This window comes from Balaenoptera borealis (assembly GCF_965194805.1).
Source record: "Balaenoptera borealis genome assembly, chromosome: 9".
NCBI lineage: Eukaryota > Metazoa > Chordata > Mammalia > Artiodactyla > Balaenopteridae > Balaenoptera > Balaenoptera borealis.
Window position 1 is genome coordinate 31,251,914 of NC_138873.1, and position 16,116 is coordinate 31,268,029.

Consider the following 16,116-nt stretch of genomic DNA (forward strand, 5'->3'; position numbering starts at 1 on the left):
GCCACAACTAAGATCCGACACAGCCAAAAATAAAAAATTAGAAAAAAAAATAGCCATCTAGCAATGGGAAAATTTCATAATGGAAATATAAGTTAAAAAAGAAAATAGAACAGTATATGCAGCATGATCCCATTTTTGTTAAAAAAAAAAAAAGAAGTGATACACATAGAAAAGTCCTGAGGGAAAAAACCAAAATATTAATAACAGATAATAACAAGTACACAATCTTTATTTTCTCCTTTATACTTTTTTATACTTTCTGAAATTTTTGCAATACGTAGTATCTTTATAACAAGGGGAAAATATTATAAGCTCTCTATACAAAGATTTAAAACCTAGAAGAAACCCACCTAATCCAAAACCCTCATATTATGGTCACAGAAAGTGAAACAACTGCTCAAAGGTCACACAGCAAATAATTCTTGTGAATCCAGGTTTAGGACCCTTCACATGACCCGTCTCTCAAGATCTTTGAAGCTTCCCAGAAAAATCAATGTACTCTTTTTCTTTGAAAGTTTCCAAGAAATGACAAAGGCAAAAAAATACTTTCCTATGTCAACATTCTTCACATTCACTTCCTGTGAGCTGATCAGTAAGGTATTTAAATACTGTACAAGCAGAGTTGTTTTGTACTATTTCTCTGGTTAATCCAAAAAGAGATAAGATCAACAGTCTATTCACAGTGCTCCTAACCCACACCCTTCCCACCTGAATATACTTCATTCACCTATTTCTCCTGGTCTGGAAGTTTCTAATCTAAATGGTGCTGGGTGGCACTTTATAGGAAGCCAATGCGTTTGGACGATGAAGTATCATGGAGTAAACTCTGTGCCAAAGACATCAAAGCTGACTCAATCCCTCAACACCACCTGAAAAAGCCCTGGTCTAAGACTCCTTTGTTTTGGTATTATGTCAAGTATATTGTAGATTGTTGAGAATGTACTGAAGTGGAAACTTTGAATTGAAGAGTTCTATTGATGGAGCAATGTAAAGTGAAATCTACTTGATATTCTGATAGATGGATGGTTGAATTGGAAAGAACATTGGAGTGTTATCAGATCACAGCAAAGGCAGAAGACTGGCACAGCGGACAGCAATAAAGAGCAATTAAAGGACAAGCCAAGGCAGGGTAAGGAAAGGCAATTAAAGAAACAGACTGTGTATGAAATGTCCTGTAGACGCGACAAAAGTGGTGGGGCTACTTTAATCAATGTGCCTCTTACTTTCAAGGAAGGAAAGGGGCAAATGCAACCAGCAGCAGCACCACTTCCACCCAACGCTAACACAGTTGAGGTCATTAAGGAACATTCAGTAATTTTTTTTTAAATCATAGCAACATGTATGAAGTCAATGGCAGGAGAAGGGCTGATTGGAACCCCCAGCTAAAGAAATCCAGGTTGGGGCGCCTTCTGTGCCTCGTCATAGCCCTATGGAGTGCTGTTCCTCAAAGTTCAGTGTGCAGACAGATCCCTGGGGATTGTGAAAATATAGATTCTGGTATGGTAGGTCTGGGGTGGGGCCCAAGAGTCTGCATTCTGTAAAAGTTCCAAGGAGATGATGCTGATATGCTAGTCTACAGACCACACTTTGGGTAGCAAAGATGTAAAGTGTCTTCTGAATAAGGAAAAATTTTTAAATTCAGTAACACTGAAGCTTATCAAAAATAACAAGAAAAATGACCACTTATTCAGGGCACACTATGTGCCACTTTGTATACTTTATCTAATTTAATTCTCCTAACAACACCTAACAGGGTTTTATCAAGCTTATCTTATGGTTGTAGAAGCTGATATTCAGGAAATTTAAGTTATTTGCCTACCTTCAAAAACAGCTAATAACAGTACCAGGATTTAAATCCAATTCTGTCTGACTTCATTTCTCAATAAGCTACAGCAATGAGATTAAGAGAATTATTATACTAGTTTTGTGATCTTGGAAAGCCCCCTTAATTTCTCTGAGCATGATTTTTTCATCTCTAACATGGAGATAATGGCAGAGCTGTGGTTTGGACCAAACCAGGTGGTAGATGTAAAAGTATTTTGAAATTCATAAAGGACCTTACCTAAATAAGACACAACAACTGTTGTAAATAGCTGATTCTTTTTATATGCCTTAATTTCCTTTCCCTCTCTTCCCAGTACTAAAAATAGTATTGAATGAACACACCTTTCCTTAAAGCAGATATTCTCAAAACTGTTGGTTTCAGAATCCCTTTATACTCTTAAAAATTACTGAGGACCCTAAGAAGCCTTTTCAGATAATTGTGTACATTCTTATTTAAAACTAGACTAAAATTCTTAGTTATAATTTCTTAAAGGTGAAATGCAACATGAAACTTGAAACAATATTAATGAACTTTTCATACCATTATATTAAAATTCATTAGTCTATCTTGCAGTTTGATTGGAACTTACACCCATGCATAATTTTGTAAATCATCCATTGGTCCTTTGGAAAATATTGGTTCACTGAGCTACGTATTTCTTTCAAATGTTGACACATGTCATTGTACCAGATGAAAAAAATCACATTCCTTACTATCTCATCTATTTCATCAGAAAAATCTTTAAGGATTGGGACGCTGTCGAGCTTACAGCGGCAGAAACAAGTTCTCCAAAATTTCAATTTTTACCTAAAAGATCGAGTTTTATGACAGGCAGCACGTATCTCATTTTGTTTTCCTGGAAGTGACAAGCTAACGCTTTTCATTTTTGCGAAAGTATGTGCCAAATACCCAAGTCTGAATCACTGGTTTGTCAGCTGCTCTTTCCAATAAAAATGGTGTTCCATGAAAAAGGCAGCTAGTTCAGCTCACAACTCAAACAGCAGCTCAACTGCTTTCCCTCCAGAAAACAACAGTACTTCAGGCTGCAGCAGACGTGCTAAAGGCAGACTCCAATGTTGTCGCACAGAATATTAAAAAGGAAGGTAATTTAGGTTCAAATTTAATAAAATCTGCTTCATTGAGGACATTTTTACTGCTTCATTAAGTGAAACTGGCTTTTTTGGTTTTAACTGCAGATGCATGAGGACTTGTACAGTTGGTGCCACTGCCCTGATTCCTGCTGAGGGGCAAGCAGTTTTCCGGCAGTGTAAACGGCAGCACAGTGAGAAGGGTGAAAAATGTCTATTAATGTTCAAATGGTTTAGACTTCACAGTCCCCTTGAAAGGCTCTTAGGGACCCCTCAGGGATTTACAGACCACACTTTTAGAACTGTTGCTTGAAATACTCTGGCTGAAGCTTTGTTCTACCTGTCTTACCTTTTGCTTCTAAACATATTTATCCAAAATCACTTACAGGTACTCTGGAGTAATATGAAACTCTATTTGGAAAAAAAAAATCACATAATAATAGCTAAATTTATTTTATTGTATAATAGCATCATAAAAAAACTGTTGAGTTTTTCAGTTCTCTCTCTCCATCAGAGACCAAAGGCTCCAGATGCTTGCTAATGCCAAAAAACTTATCAAGGGAAAGAAATCAGCTCTAGGAATAAACTATTGGGCTGGCCAAAAAGTTCCTTCGGTTTTAAGTAAACATAAAAGACATTTTTCATTTTCACCAAGAACTTTATTGAACAACAGATTCATTAACCAAACGAACTTTTTGGCCAGCCCAATACTTTCTCAGGACTATTCCCTGAAAACCAAGATAGAGTGATCTTTAAGGGTCTCAAACCACATCAGTGATAGGATATTTGCCACCCAAATATGTGTAAAGTCCTAAGGTATGGTGAGAAAATGATTGACCCACAAATGAGATATGCGTGCGAAAATTCACTCACTCCAAAACGACTATCATGACTCTATTTTCCTGTTGTAGTACATCTAAAGATATATTAAGAAGGAAACTCAGATTAAGAAGAAAGTCACTTTCCCCCAAATCTGTATACATTGGAAGCTCACAATAACATGATTATTGACTTCACACTGATAAAAGGGAAATAAATGGGGGTGGGGGTGGGGGGTTTCGCCATTAGTCCAGAATAAAAATCTGTAGTTAAAAGTCCTTTCAGTTGGGCTTCCCTGGTGGCGCAGTGGTTGAGAATCTGCCTGCCAATGCAGGGGACACGGGTTCGAGCCCTGGTCTGGGAGGATCCCACATGCCGCGGAGCAACTGGGCCCGTGAGCCACAACTACTGAGCCTGCGCATCTGGAGCCTGTGCTCCGCAACAAGAGAGGCCCACGCACCGCGATGAAGAGTGGCCCCCGCTCGCCACAACTAGAGAAAGCCGTCGCACAGAAACGAAGACCCAACACAGCCAAAAATAAATTAATTAATTAATTAATTTTAAAAAAAGAAAGAAAAGTCCTTTCAGTTATCATAGTCCACTACTTACACGTGATGTGACTTATGTCTATAAATTTAACCCACTGTTTCTAGAAGTGGAATAACTGAACCAACTACATCTGAACAACTTGAGGTACTTGTTTAAAAAATACAGATTCTTTAGATCCATTCCTATCTTAGTCTGCTCAAGTTGCTATAACAAAACGCCATAGACTGGGTGGCTTAAATAACAGAAATTTATTTCTCACAGTTCTAGAGGCTCAGAAGTCCAAGATGAAGCAATTGACCAATTTGCTTCATCAGGTGAGGGCTCTTTCCCTGGCTGGCAGATGGTTGCCTTCTCACTATGTCTTCACATGGTCTTTCCTCTATGGGTGGGTGCGTGTGCTCAGATCTCCTCTCTCTCTTCCCCTTTTTATAAGGCCACAAATCCCATCATGAGAGTTCCATCCTCATGACCTCATCTAAATCTAATTACCTCTGAAAGGCCCCACTTCCATATATCATCACATTGGTGGGTTGGGACTTCAACATATGAATTTGGGAGGGACACAAACCTTCAGTCCATAATAATTTCAGATCTTCTAAATCACAGTCTCTGGGATTGGAGCCCTGGAACCTATGGTCTTTAACAGTTCCCAGCTGGTTCCTATGCAACCTAATGTTTAAGAAACACCTCTGCGAGCCTCAGTTTCCTTATCTGTAAAGTAGGATTGACTGTCACCATACTTTCCTATTTCAGAGTTGCTGATATGCCAAGGATCAATTAAAAATATATGAGAAAATGCTTCTGAAAGTGCAAAGTGCTATGTAATAATCATCTGAACTTTTACCGCCTACTTTTCCACCAAACGTTATTCTAAAAACCAAAAGTGGGAGGATAAAATGAAAAATACTATCAATAATATCTTAATTCTTGTAATCAAACCTCATACAATTAAAATACTCAGGAAACAGAATGTTCCAGTTAATATTTAGCTGAACATTCTGGTCATTCTTTTGAGAAGCCCTTTTAAATATATTATTATACTTTCTCTCCTTGGTAAATACAAAACTTAGCTCTTGTTTGATGCCAAAGGGTTTTCATATTGGGTCAGCACTCTGAATATCAGTTTTTGTTGCACAGAACTTAGAAGAGTAATCTATGTTCTGCCTTGGGCTCATCTGCTAAAAGGTTTCTTGTTTATTTTTGTTGTTTGGGGGATATTTCATGGTTGATGGAGGCATGTTTATTTTAACCATAGGCAGATCTCTAATTACAAGTTGTATTCCAAAAGGTTTTTGTTCCTATGTTGTTTGAAACTTGAAGTGGCTTTCCCCCTACCTACCTTCCCAAAAAGTTATGAATCATGATTAAGTTCTTTGGCTTGTCTAAAATGTCCATAATATAGATGAAATACATTTGCTATGTCTTAAAAGTAATGCAGATATTTTGCAATGGAATTTATCAAACTCAAAAACAAAACTGAATTTAAAACTATTTTCATTTGCCTTTAATACTGATATCTGAGAAAAAGAGTGGCCTGGAGGAAGATAAGAAGCCGACAAAAAATTCCTATAAGTATTCTAAAAAGGTTAATGGTCCCCAGATCTTTGTTATACAAAATGCATAAGGTCTCTCAACATGGCTCTAGCGAGAGTCATGATTCACAGTCATGATTAAGATATGACGGGGCAGGAGACGGCAAAACTGAGTGCCCAGAGGTAACTGAAAAAGTGGAATAGAATGGAAAAAAAAAAGGGTTGAAAGGGTGCCTGTGTATTCCTAAGAGGCTGCATGAAGTAGAAACAGCTGAAATATAAATGGTGAGAGAGAGAAAGACCAGAATATGACTCAAAGCAGAAGAAAGGAAGTCACAGAAAGCAATGCTGAAGAAAACAGTTCCCTACAAGAGCCACAAAGACTTCCAAAGAATTTGGGGTGTGACAGCAAAGTCACCAAAACAGAAGATGCCTTGGTATAAGCAGGGAGACCCATTTGTACCTGAAGGATGGCCTTATTTGTACCTGCCAAACGGCTGCACCTGCCTTGTTTCTTTCTGAGGGCGTGCCCAGTAGCTAGATCTTGATTCTGAATTCAAGTTATCATGGAGGCCCTGCTGGCCTCTTCGGTATGCTGGCCTTAGTTGGGAACTTTTATCACTCATTCACTGCCTCTTCCATCTCCCTATGTGCTAAACAAATGATATTCCAGTTTGATCTTATCCCTGAATTGATACCCAATGTCATCTCTATTAATGCACCTATATTTGGATTCCTGACTTTCAGCTGGCCATATGGGTATGTGGTTGTGTATTTAGTCTTCCCATCTTTCCCTTTTCCAAGTCAAAGTGTTACTCAGTCTAAGTAAAAGTGCACTTCATTCGTTCGACCAAAAGCTGACACTGAGTGTGAGGTACCATCTTAGGCCCAGAAGTAAACACAACAGTGTTGCTGGGTTCCTAGAGACCTTGGGTACATGTTATTAGAACACGTGCAACAAACACCATAAGGGGAAAACAGGAGATGTCTCTGGCCCCTAAGATGTTCTGGTCATTTTTGAAATAAAATGCTCCACTATAGCTGGACAGATATAAAATTTTACAAACCAAAAAGCAATGTCAATTCTGAGTCAGATTAAGAGCAGAGGACTATCTTGAATATTCTCCACGCTGTATTCTAGAAATAAGATGATATGATGCAAGAGGGAGAGAAAAGCTAACAGAATTCATAACTTTCACACTCAAATGTCTGATAAACAAGGGCAACTTCTGCCACTTACAAAGAACTCTTTCATCAAAAGGTGAAAGTTGTCTTCACTCACAGCCACCCACACACAAGGCCCCTTATGAACACACACACAGGTATATGTATTCATAAGGACAGCAGAAGGTCACAAACACAAAATTATGCCGTGTAAGAGCTTACTGTACAGTGGAGAAGTGTACTGCAACGTGGTTGAAAATACCTGCCAGGGAACAGGAAAGTTATTTCAAATAAATGTCCGTGGCCAACCTCAGTGGAAGCTGACATTTCAGTTCAAAACTTAACTTGGAACCAGTAAAGGCATCCAGATCTAACATATCTACTGAAGCATGTACTTATTTGCCCTTCTGGGGTTTTCCACAGTCTGGCTCAGTGCCTAGGCATGAGTACTTCCAGAGCCCAGGGCCAAAGCCTCCAGAGCAGAGCCTGTGGTCTTCCTAGGGATCAAATGGGGAGAAGCCCAGGTAGGGCGGGATCGTCCCTTCTGCATCTACTCTCACATACCTCCGGCATTTAAGTTTATCTGAAACACTTTCAGAAAAATGCAACAGTCACCACTGCTTAGCTCTCCAGAAGGCAATTCTTGTGTTTATCCTACTAGATAACAACCGTGTGGCTGAGGACCACCTCAGTGGTTGGGCTCTTGTAATCCCAATCCCAGATGCAACTAGTCAACCCATTTCTTCAGGTTTATGAAAAGCGTGCTGATGTTTCACCTGAAAAAGGAATCCCATAATTGCAGCTTCTCTCTGGAAGACATGTCCCAGAGCTCTTTGATGACAACTGTCAAGCTCCTCTTGGAGACTTTTCCCTTTAGCAGTGCATCATTTGGGAAAGTCTAGAGGGAAGAAGGGTATTGAAGTAGGGAAGGGAAAGAAGAATGGGTAAGAGGTTTCACTTTCACCTGAAACCATTAATTAAGAGTTTCAAAAACACAGCAGTGAGTTTTGGTGTACATTAATGGTCCACTGTATTTCATCAAAAGTCATGAAGTAAGAATTCTGTCCAGTTCAACGTGTGTTACAGCAAGAGACTCCTCCTAATGGCATAAAAAATATTCATGATTGTCCTACTTGTAAAAGTACTAAAGACACTTCCACGTCAAAGCCCAGAGTTGCATCATCAGAGCATAAAGAAATGCTTTTGGACCAGATGACTGCAGGTGTCAAAGACTGAAATGCATGTTGCAAAGGCAGATCTCTGCTGATACCTATTGTGGATTTATAAGTAAATGAATAGGAAAGATTTTAAAATGGAATTTAGCAACTGACAATTTACCAAACTTTCAAGACTGTAGATTGGCATGTAGAAGTGATTTCACACGGGAGTTACATACAGATTCGACGTACAATTATTGAATGCCTGCCAAATACTGAAAAGTACTGATACTAAGTTAAGTGATAGTGTTGCAAAAGCTAAGGTCTTCCATTGACAAAAACAAAAAAGGTGACTCAAAAGACTAAAACTAAGTTCTCATCAATGTCAGGTGTTCTTAAACAGTGATATATGATGCAGAAATGTATCTTGAGATACAAACAGTATGTGTTTTGGGACACTTACCCTTTGAATCTTAGGCTTATTTTTAAGTACTAATTATATGACACCATCTCTTTAGTCTAGGAATGTTGGTTCCTCAGAGCACTGTATCATCTCCACGATACCCAAGACATAGTGAAAATGGAAATGCTTATGAAAGGAAAGATTTCAAAAATCAGAAAAGATATCCTCTACACCTCATTGTTTAATCATAATATGTAAGTGATTATATGCTTTAAGGTACACTAAACATAGAACTGTCACTTCCATATAATACAATAAAATGATTATATCTCCTTGTAGTTTTCAAATTTACTCCCCCACATACAGTGTTGCACAGTGACCCTCACAATAATCTTATCTGATGCACATAGAAGTGATGTTGTCCTCATTTTAACATAGAAGAAATTGAGGTTTGGGGAGAGTTACAGGAGGCCCCAGCAATTAATAACGGCCATGAAAGCAAGAACCCAGGCTTCTGACTCTCAGCCCAGCACTTCCTACCATACATGTAGAATGAAAAGCCACCCCACATTTCATAAAATTGACTGTGGATCCTGCAACTGTCACGACAAAATAGCAGAGGGAGAGTGAGTACTTCTGTTAGCAACCAAAACCGTGTAACCTATGATTGAAAGAGTAGACAAAGAATCATTAACTTTTCTTCACATTCACATAACATGAATATTGACGGAATTTCTGAACAGCTGCATGGAAATTCCTAAACAGAGCCAAGAGAAAAAGTATTTTCTAGAGTTCCTGATACAACTTAAAGAGCTCTGTTAAATCTTCTCACGTGGAATCGGTTAATGCAAGGAAAGTCATCAATACTGCACCCAGATTCCCCCAAAAGAGGTAAAACTTTAAATTAAAAAATAAAATTAAAAAAAAAAGCAGAAAAAACACCTTGTCGGTCCTTCCTAAGACCAACAATTTTCGGGCTGGTCATTTTTCCCCACGAAAAAGCTTGTGCTCTCTTGCGGGGCGGGGCGGGAAGAGGTGGGATTTCTAAAGATCTCGATTTTTAACAGCCTGGTTTCATAAACAGGCCCTTCTGAGAATCAGTAATACAAGTGAGAGTGAACTATTCCCCCGGGGGGAAGAGAAGGCTCGGCGGTGAGGAGCACTGATAAAAGCCCGCAGAGGAGAGCGAGAAGGCGAAGAGGAGCGGCACAAAAGCTGTCTCTCTCCGGGCCCCGGGTGCTGACGGCGCGCGCTCGGAGCGCAGGAGCGGGTGCCGCCCTCCCCGCCCTCCCGCGCGCCGGGCCGGCCGGGACCTACCAGCGAGAGCACTTTATAGGTGTTGGGGTCCTTGGCCGTGCGGGCGCGCGCCGCCTTCTCCAGCGGCTCCTCCCCCAGGTCCATGGGGGCCAGCAGGGACGAGGCCGCCTGCGGCTCCCCGGGCGCCTCGGCGGCAGAGCCGCGGCCCGGCTCTCGGCCGTTCCCCGCCGGGCCCTCCCGGGGGCCGCGCCCGCCCTCGCCGCCGCGGCTCCCACCCCCCATGCAGCCGTCGCGCTCCATCGTGGCCCTAGACGCTCGGCTCCCACCCCCCCGCCGCGCCTTTAATAGGCTCCGCGCGGGCCCGGCCCCGCCCCGTCCCGCCCGCCCGCCGCGCCCGCCCCTTGCCGCCAGACCCTTGGCTCGGCGCCCGAAGTCCGGCGCTACGAATGAGGGGAAAGCAACTCAACGCCCTGGATTATTTGGCTTCCTGTCTGATGGCGGGCGCTCTGCGTGTGGGTTATTTTGGGTCCTTTACGTGGGCGCTTCTTTAACTCCCCCCCGCCGCCCCCCCAGCCTTCCCCGCCTCGAGCCCCGGCCACCAGCAGAACACTTGCAGGAATCGCCCTGCGTGGCCTCGGGGCGCGGGCTGGACTGGAATTGCAGAGCGTGGTCTGCAGAGGGCATGAGATCATGGGGCCCCAAAATAGAGCGTAGGAGAGGGAGGATGCGGCCGCCGGGCCAGTGCGGCTTCTCAAAGGCGGGAGAATGCAGTCAGGACAGACCTGTGTGTTTCTGGATGGACAAGCAGAGAGGCTATGGGGTCAAGCGTTGGGGGAAGCGACCTTTGTCTCCTACGTAGAAACAGACAAGAATTCCCTCAAAGCCCTGCTATCCACTACCTACGCTACTCAGGACTATCCAACCTTAAAATACCTGAATTTACAAATGCACACATAAAAGAGATTTAATTTTCTATGGTTTTCTGTGGTTTCTGTGCTGGGGGTGAGGGCTGCTCTTGCTTTATTTGTTTATTAGTTCTTTTAGACTTTATACATCGAAAGCTTCAAAGTGTCCGCGCTGCGCTCTCCTGAGGTTGCTGCCGATACTTGTTAGCAACGTCAAAAATTTTAACAGGCTGGAATACTTTGATACTTTGTTTTTGAACTAGGACACGAACAGTAGGCTATAATTCTTGGTGGGTTTTGCTTCACCTTTGATTCTACAACTTTTACATTTCCTTGCTCATCAATTAGAAAAACCACAAGTGTGTAGTGACGTGAGTCTCGGTTGTCAAGAGGAAAACAACGACTTTCCATACCCGGAACTGACGTTAGTGACCAAGGAAATTTATACCATCCAATATCAATTAATTTTCAATTCATTTTGATTTCAGGAATATATACAAATATTTTTTAAAATGAGAATGGATGCTTAACAGATATAAGATGTGTGTTGTCCCCTTTAAAATAGTTAACTTGCGATGCTTTCCATTTATATTGATTGATTCATTCATTCATTCAATAATGAATCCTTCAGTTCAATCTCTTGGCTTCCAACAATGTCGGTGGTCTCCAATAATATCAAAGATGCACAGAAGTATATCTTTCCCAAGTGGCTCTCAGTCTGATCAAACAGGGTGAAGGCAGTAAACAAAAAACTAAAACCCAAATTATATATGCATAATAGAATCACACATAGGATATTACGAGAGCTTAGTGGAAAGGGTACCTGACATCTGGAAGAAGTAAAGGCCATCCCTCAAAGCACTATTGAGCTCTTTTTTTTTTTTTTTTAATTACCTTTGAGTCAGCTTTCAAACCAAACCACCCAAGAGAAACAGGTTTTCACTATTACATAGTCACACATTTTTTTACCCCAAACATGGCTCTAAATTTTCCTCTGACTGTTTCCAAAAATCAGAGTCAAGGACAAAGATTTACGGAGACTGGTCAAATGAGTATCAAAAGCAACTCAACAGAGTCATTCCAAAGTGGCTTTGAACTTGAGAAAACAAACGAAATAAGTGTTTTGTCTGCATCCCAAGTCAACAAATCATTTTAAAGACTCCACGCACTGCTGGAGAGGACTGCAGGGTCACAAACGCAAACATCCAGGGACCAACAGGAACCATAAAAGAGTGAGGCAGCCCCCTGTAGGTGAGTGTGTGCCCTGTTAAAGGCTATGGCACTAACTCAGAAGGACTGTGTGCCCATTGTGGCCAGATAGTCAGAGTTTTCAAGAGAAACAGGAAATTTAGATGTTTGTGTGAATTCTCCAGATTGCAAAAGTTTGTCTACAAAATTCAGAAAAACAATTTCATTAAATACTTTCAAGGCCAAACAAAATGTAACACATCAGCAGGGTGGGCCTGGCACTCAGGCCACCAGGATGTGGCCTCTGCCTTATGCTCAGGCCTTGCCTGTGCCAGCTGGGACTTTTATGGGTAACTATAAAAATCCAGTTGAAACCCTAAAATTAGAATAAAAGTGGATCAAGTAGGCCACTCATGTTGTTTAGCCATACGCTGAGCTATAGACAAGTCTTGTCTCCATCTTGTTTATATTCAAAATGATCTGAGGGACAGCTTCACACTCCAAAGTACAATAAGGTCAAGAGACAGAAACTGCAACAAAACTCCGGTTAGTGTAAAGGTGAACAATGAACGTGTCATCCTTAGTCCTAAACCATTCTGCCTCTAATGATTGAGGACTCTAATCTAGTACAGCAGAAAAGATGAGGGTGTAAGATTTTATGATTCCTTAAGTTGTACTGTACAAAAATATGTAAACACTTCCCCCTTGGTGCCTGAAACTTTGGATATGAGTAAGGCCAAAACAGCAAACACAACCAACTTGTTATCTATGTTTGAACTATGACTTCTCAAAATTGAGAAACAACTCTTCTCAGCTTCTAGAAAATGAAATATACTATAATTATTTTAGCACCTGCTCCAGAGCTTCTCCAGCTGAAGTCCCTCCAATTCTCCAGTGAAACTTGGAAGACATCTAGCCCAGTCTAAAATGAAAAAACAAGTTTCTTTCATCTTTATGAGATCTAGAAAAAAAATTTTTTTTCCATGGCATTAATTTATTTTTAAGACTTTGCCTGACATCCTGATTTCTCTTTCTTTTTTGTAAGTGCAAAAATACTCCCCCTGGAAGAAGCTTGGATTGCAATGTGACCTTGTACAGAGTACAAGAACTCTCTGAGCCTTGGTTGCCTCATTTATAAATGGGTGTTATAAATAATACCATAAAATTACACTAGTATCTCTAAATGTCAACAAAATGTTTTGAATTTTCCCAACTTTACATAAAAATTTAACTAGATCCTTTCCATATTAAATCACCCAAATTTTTACATAAATTATGCACAATTTAAATATTTAAATATAATAACTATAAATGATTTAAATATAATTTCTGGGAAGGTTTGAGAGCTCCCATTGGATATATGCATCTGCAAAGGGAGAGCCCATGGGATCAGGAAGGGATACTGACCCCTCTGTGATGGAGAAAAAAACACCTCATTGTCAGGTAACAAAATCAGTGAAGTGACTGCAGAAAGTGAATGCAACTGAGTCATAGAAACTGTGGAAAAATGGCAAATGCAGACCCCATCTAAAGGGAACTGCTGTCCAGTCTTCACTTTTTGGTGGTCCACGGCCTCTGCCACCCCCCATTGTCTCTTTTATACCTCATGTCAAGCAAAACCTGGGGTTGCCAGATAATCTGAATTCATGCCTGCCATTTTGCTATTTGTTTTCTCTATGCCTTGTGTCTTTTTTTTTTTGTCCTTCTGTTTCTCCTTTACTTCTTTAAAATTGTATTTCAAATATGTTTTATTATACCATGTTAATTCCTCTGTTGAATTTTACCTTTTCTAAAGAGTTATTTTCTTAGTAGTTGCTCTAGAGGTTATAATATGCATCTTTAATTTACCATCTACTTCAGATTAATACTGACTTCATTCTGGTAAAATATAACATTGTTTTCTGTAATAGATCTCCATTTTCTGATTCCTCATTTCTGCCATTATTATCATATGTATTAATCTATACGTTATAAAGCCATTGATGCAGTATTATGATCATTGTTCTAAACCTTAGGTTTTTTTAAAGAAATTAAGAAAACAGAGTATTCATACAGACACACACACACATACACACACACACTGATTTTTTTTCATGAATCTGAGTCAAACTTTCTTGCTTCCTTGCAAGTACTATAATTTTTGGTTGAAAACTGGACTTGTAGGTAATATGTTATAGCTACTCTGGATTCTGATTATTTTTCTGAGAATTTTTTCTTTCAGTACTCTCCTGGACTTACAACTTCAGATTCTTCCTGCTGTTTTCTATAAATTTTGCCATTTTCACACTCCACCATCACCTCACGAAATCAAGTCTGCCCCTCTGATGTCTAAAGGCTACAAACTCCCACTGTTCTTATCCAACCCTAGCAGTTTTTCGAGAATAAATGCTTTCTCAACTTGTCTGCCTTTGGTCAATTTACGGAACCCTGAGATGATTGTTAGGGTCATCTTATCTTTGACTATAAGGCCCACTGGGTAACTCCACTGGCTCTCAACTCAGGTAACTTCCACATCCCCAAAAGGCATGCGAGAAATTCAGTATTGCTCCCTTCCTACAGTAGAGCCAACTTCCATCCGCTATATCAGATTCTGCCTAGCCACAGGGTGTAAACATTTTTCATTTGGATGAAGCCCCCCCATATCGATGAGGGGAACGTTCTGCCCACAGAGGCCCAATAAGAAAGTAGGGTAGAAGCATCTCTGCTTCAGGCTTTCTATTCAACCTACCTAACACTTACCTTCCCATCCAGGATTTCAGCTCACAAAAGGTAAAGCCATCATAAAGGTGTCTAACTGAGCACTTCCCTCTCACCCTTCTCCTTTCCACACTCCACAGAATCCAAGAGTCAACTTTCTCTCATCGCAGTGTAGCAGAGACTTTTCATGCATCATCTCCTGAGTTCTGTATTCCCATGGTTTATAGTACACTGAACATTCAAGTCTTTCAGGCCTCACACTTAATTTGTTTGTGGGAGCTTAAAAAATTTAGAAATTGTTTTGTCTCTTAACAACACCTGGCTTTGAAGTAGGTGTTACATATCCTTGAAGTAGGTATTACAATTATATTTTTGCAGTTGAAAACTGGTAACAATTCCTTTATCTTTGTATATTGGTCATAATAAAGTCAAGGCTGCCCACCTTATCTTCCTCTCCCAGCTCTGAGGCAGGTGGATAATTCTAGTTGGTCAGGTATCAGATCCCTCACACAGAAAAAAAAAAAATTTAACTCACCATTCTTTTCAAAATTATTATCCATTTTTACCCCTGCAAGTATATAATCGCATATAACATGTATATAGGAAAGATCCTGACATTTTTTTGATTCATCAATATGGGGAATCCCATTTTTTCTGTTGATGTGGTCATCAAAGCTGGTTAGGTATGATCATGGGACACACAGGACCAAGCCTGAGACAAGCACATGGCTTTCCTTCTCACTCATCTGAGAGAACATTTGCTACAAAGATGCCATAGTTGCAGGATAGTCTAAAATCTTGGGAGACAAGGAGAAATGTTGCAGCTGTGAACCCCAAAGAGTAAGAATTTCCTCTTCCTCACTGTGCTGGTGACATCATCCAGAACGTCAGATGCTTAAGTCTGGCCCAGTGTAAGACAGATTTGTTCATTCTTGTAATATGCAGAATAGCGGGGAAAAAAGCTTTGTACTTCTTCATACCTTAAGGCACCTAAAACCAAAATATTGGAAAAACAATATAAAAAAAGATATCTCATATTTTATTCCAGTATAAACTTCTAAAAGATAAAAATGTGAACATAAACACATGCACAAAAAACCCTCAAATGCATATGAAAAAAATATAGGTGATTATCAAAAATTACCTCATAGCTCCTGGTTTTTCAAACAAACATTTTTTTAGAAGAATGAATAAATGAGGGAGATAAAGTATGATCTTCCTTAATATACAAGGAACTTTATAATCATTTAAAGTTAATGAGATTTTGAAAAACTTAAGTATTTTAAAAAATGACAAAAAACCCAACTCTTTTTATTAAAAAAAAAAAAAAGGCACTTACCAGAAATAGAAAAGCATATGGCCAAGAAAACATTCAAAGCAATGCCCTAACTAATAATAGGAGAATTGCCAATCAAAGGAATACTATATTACCAATAAAACAAAATTAGACAAAACATATTAAAAATGTCTTTTCATCATATTAATAATGGGCAGCTAAGGACTGTTATCTTTTATATAAAAGAAACAAACAT

General features: G+C 39.9%; 1 protein-coding gene across 1 annotated transcript in view; it reads right to left on the reverse strand.

Annotated features, from left to right (window-relative positions):
- The window catches only part of ENPP1 (ectonucleotide pyrophosphatase/phosphodiesterase 1), a 72,044-nt gene extending 61,935 nt beyond the window's left edge, over positions 1-10,109 (reverse strand). Inside the window, exon 1 of the mRNA XM_082406365.1 lies at positions 9,855-10,109. Coding sequence (XP_082262491.1) covers positions 9,855-10,094 — 240 coding nt within the window. The 5' untranslated portion in view covers positions 10,095-10,109. The remainder of the gene's footprint in view (positions 1-9,854) is intronic.
- Between the last annotated feature and the right edge of the window lie 6,007 nt (positions 10,110-16,116).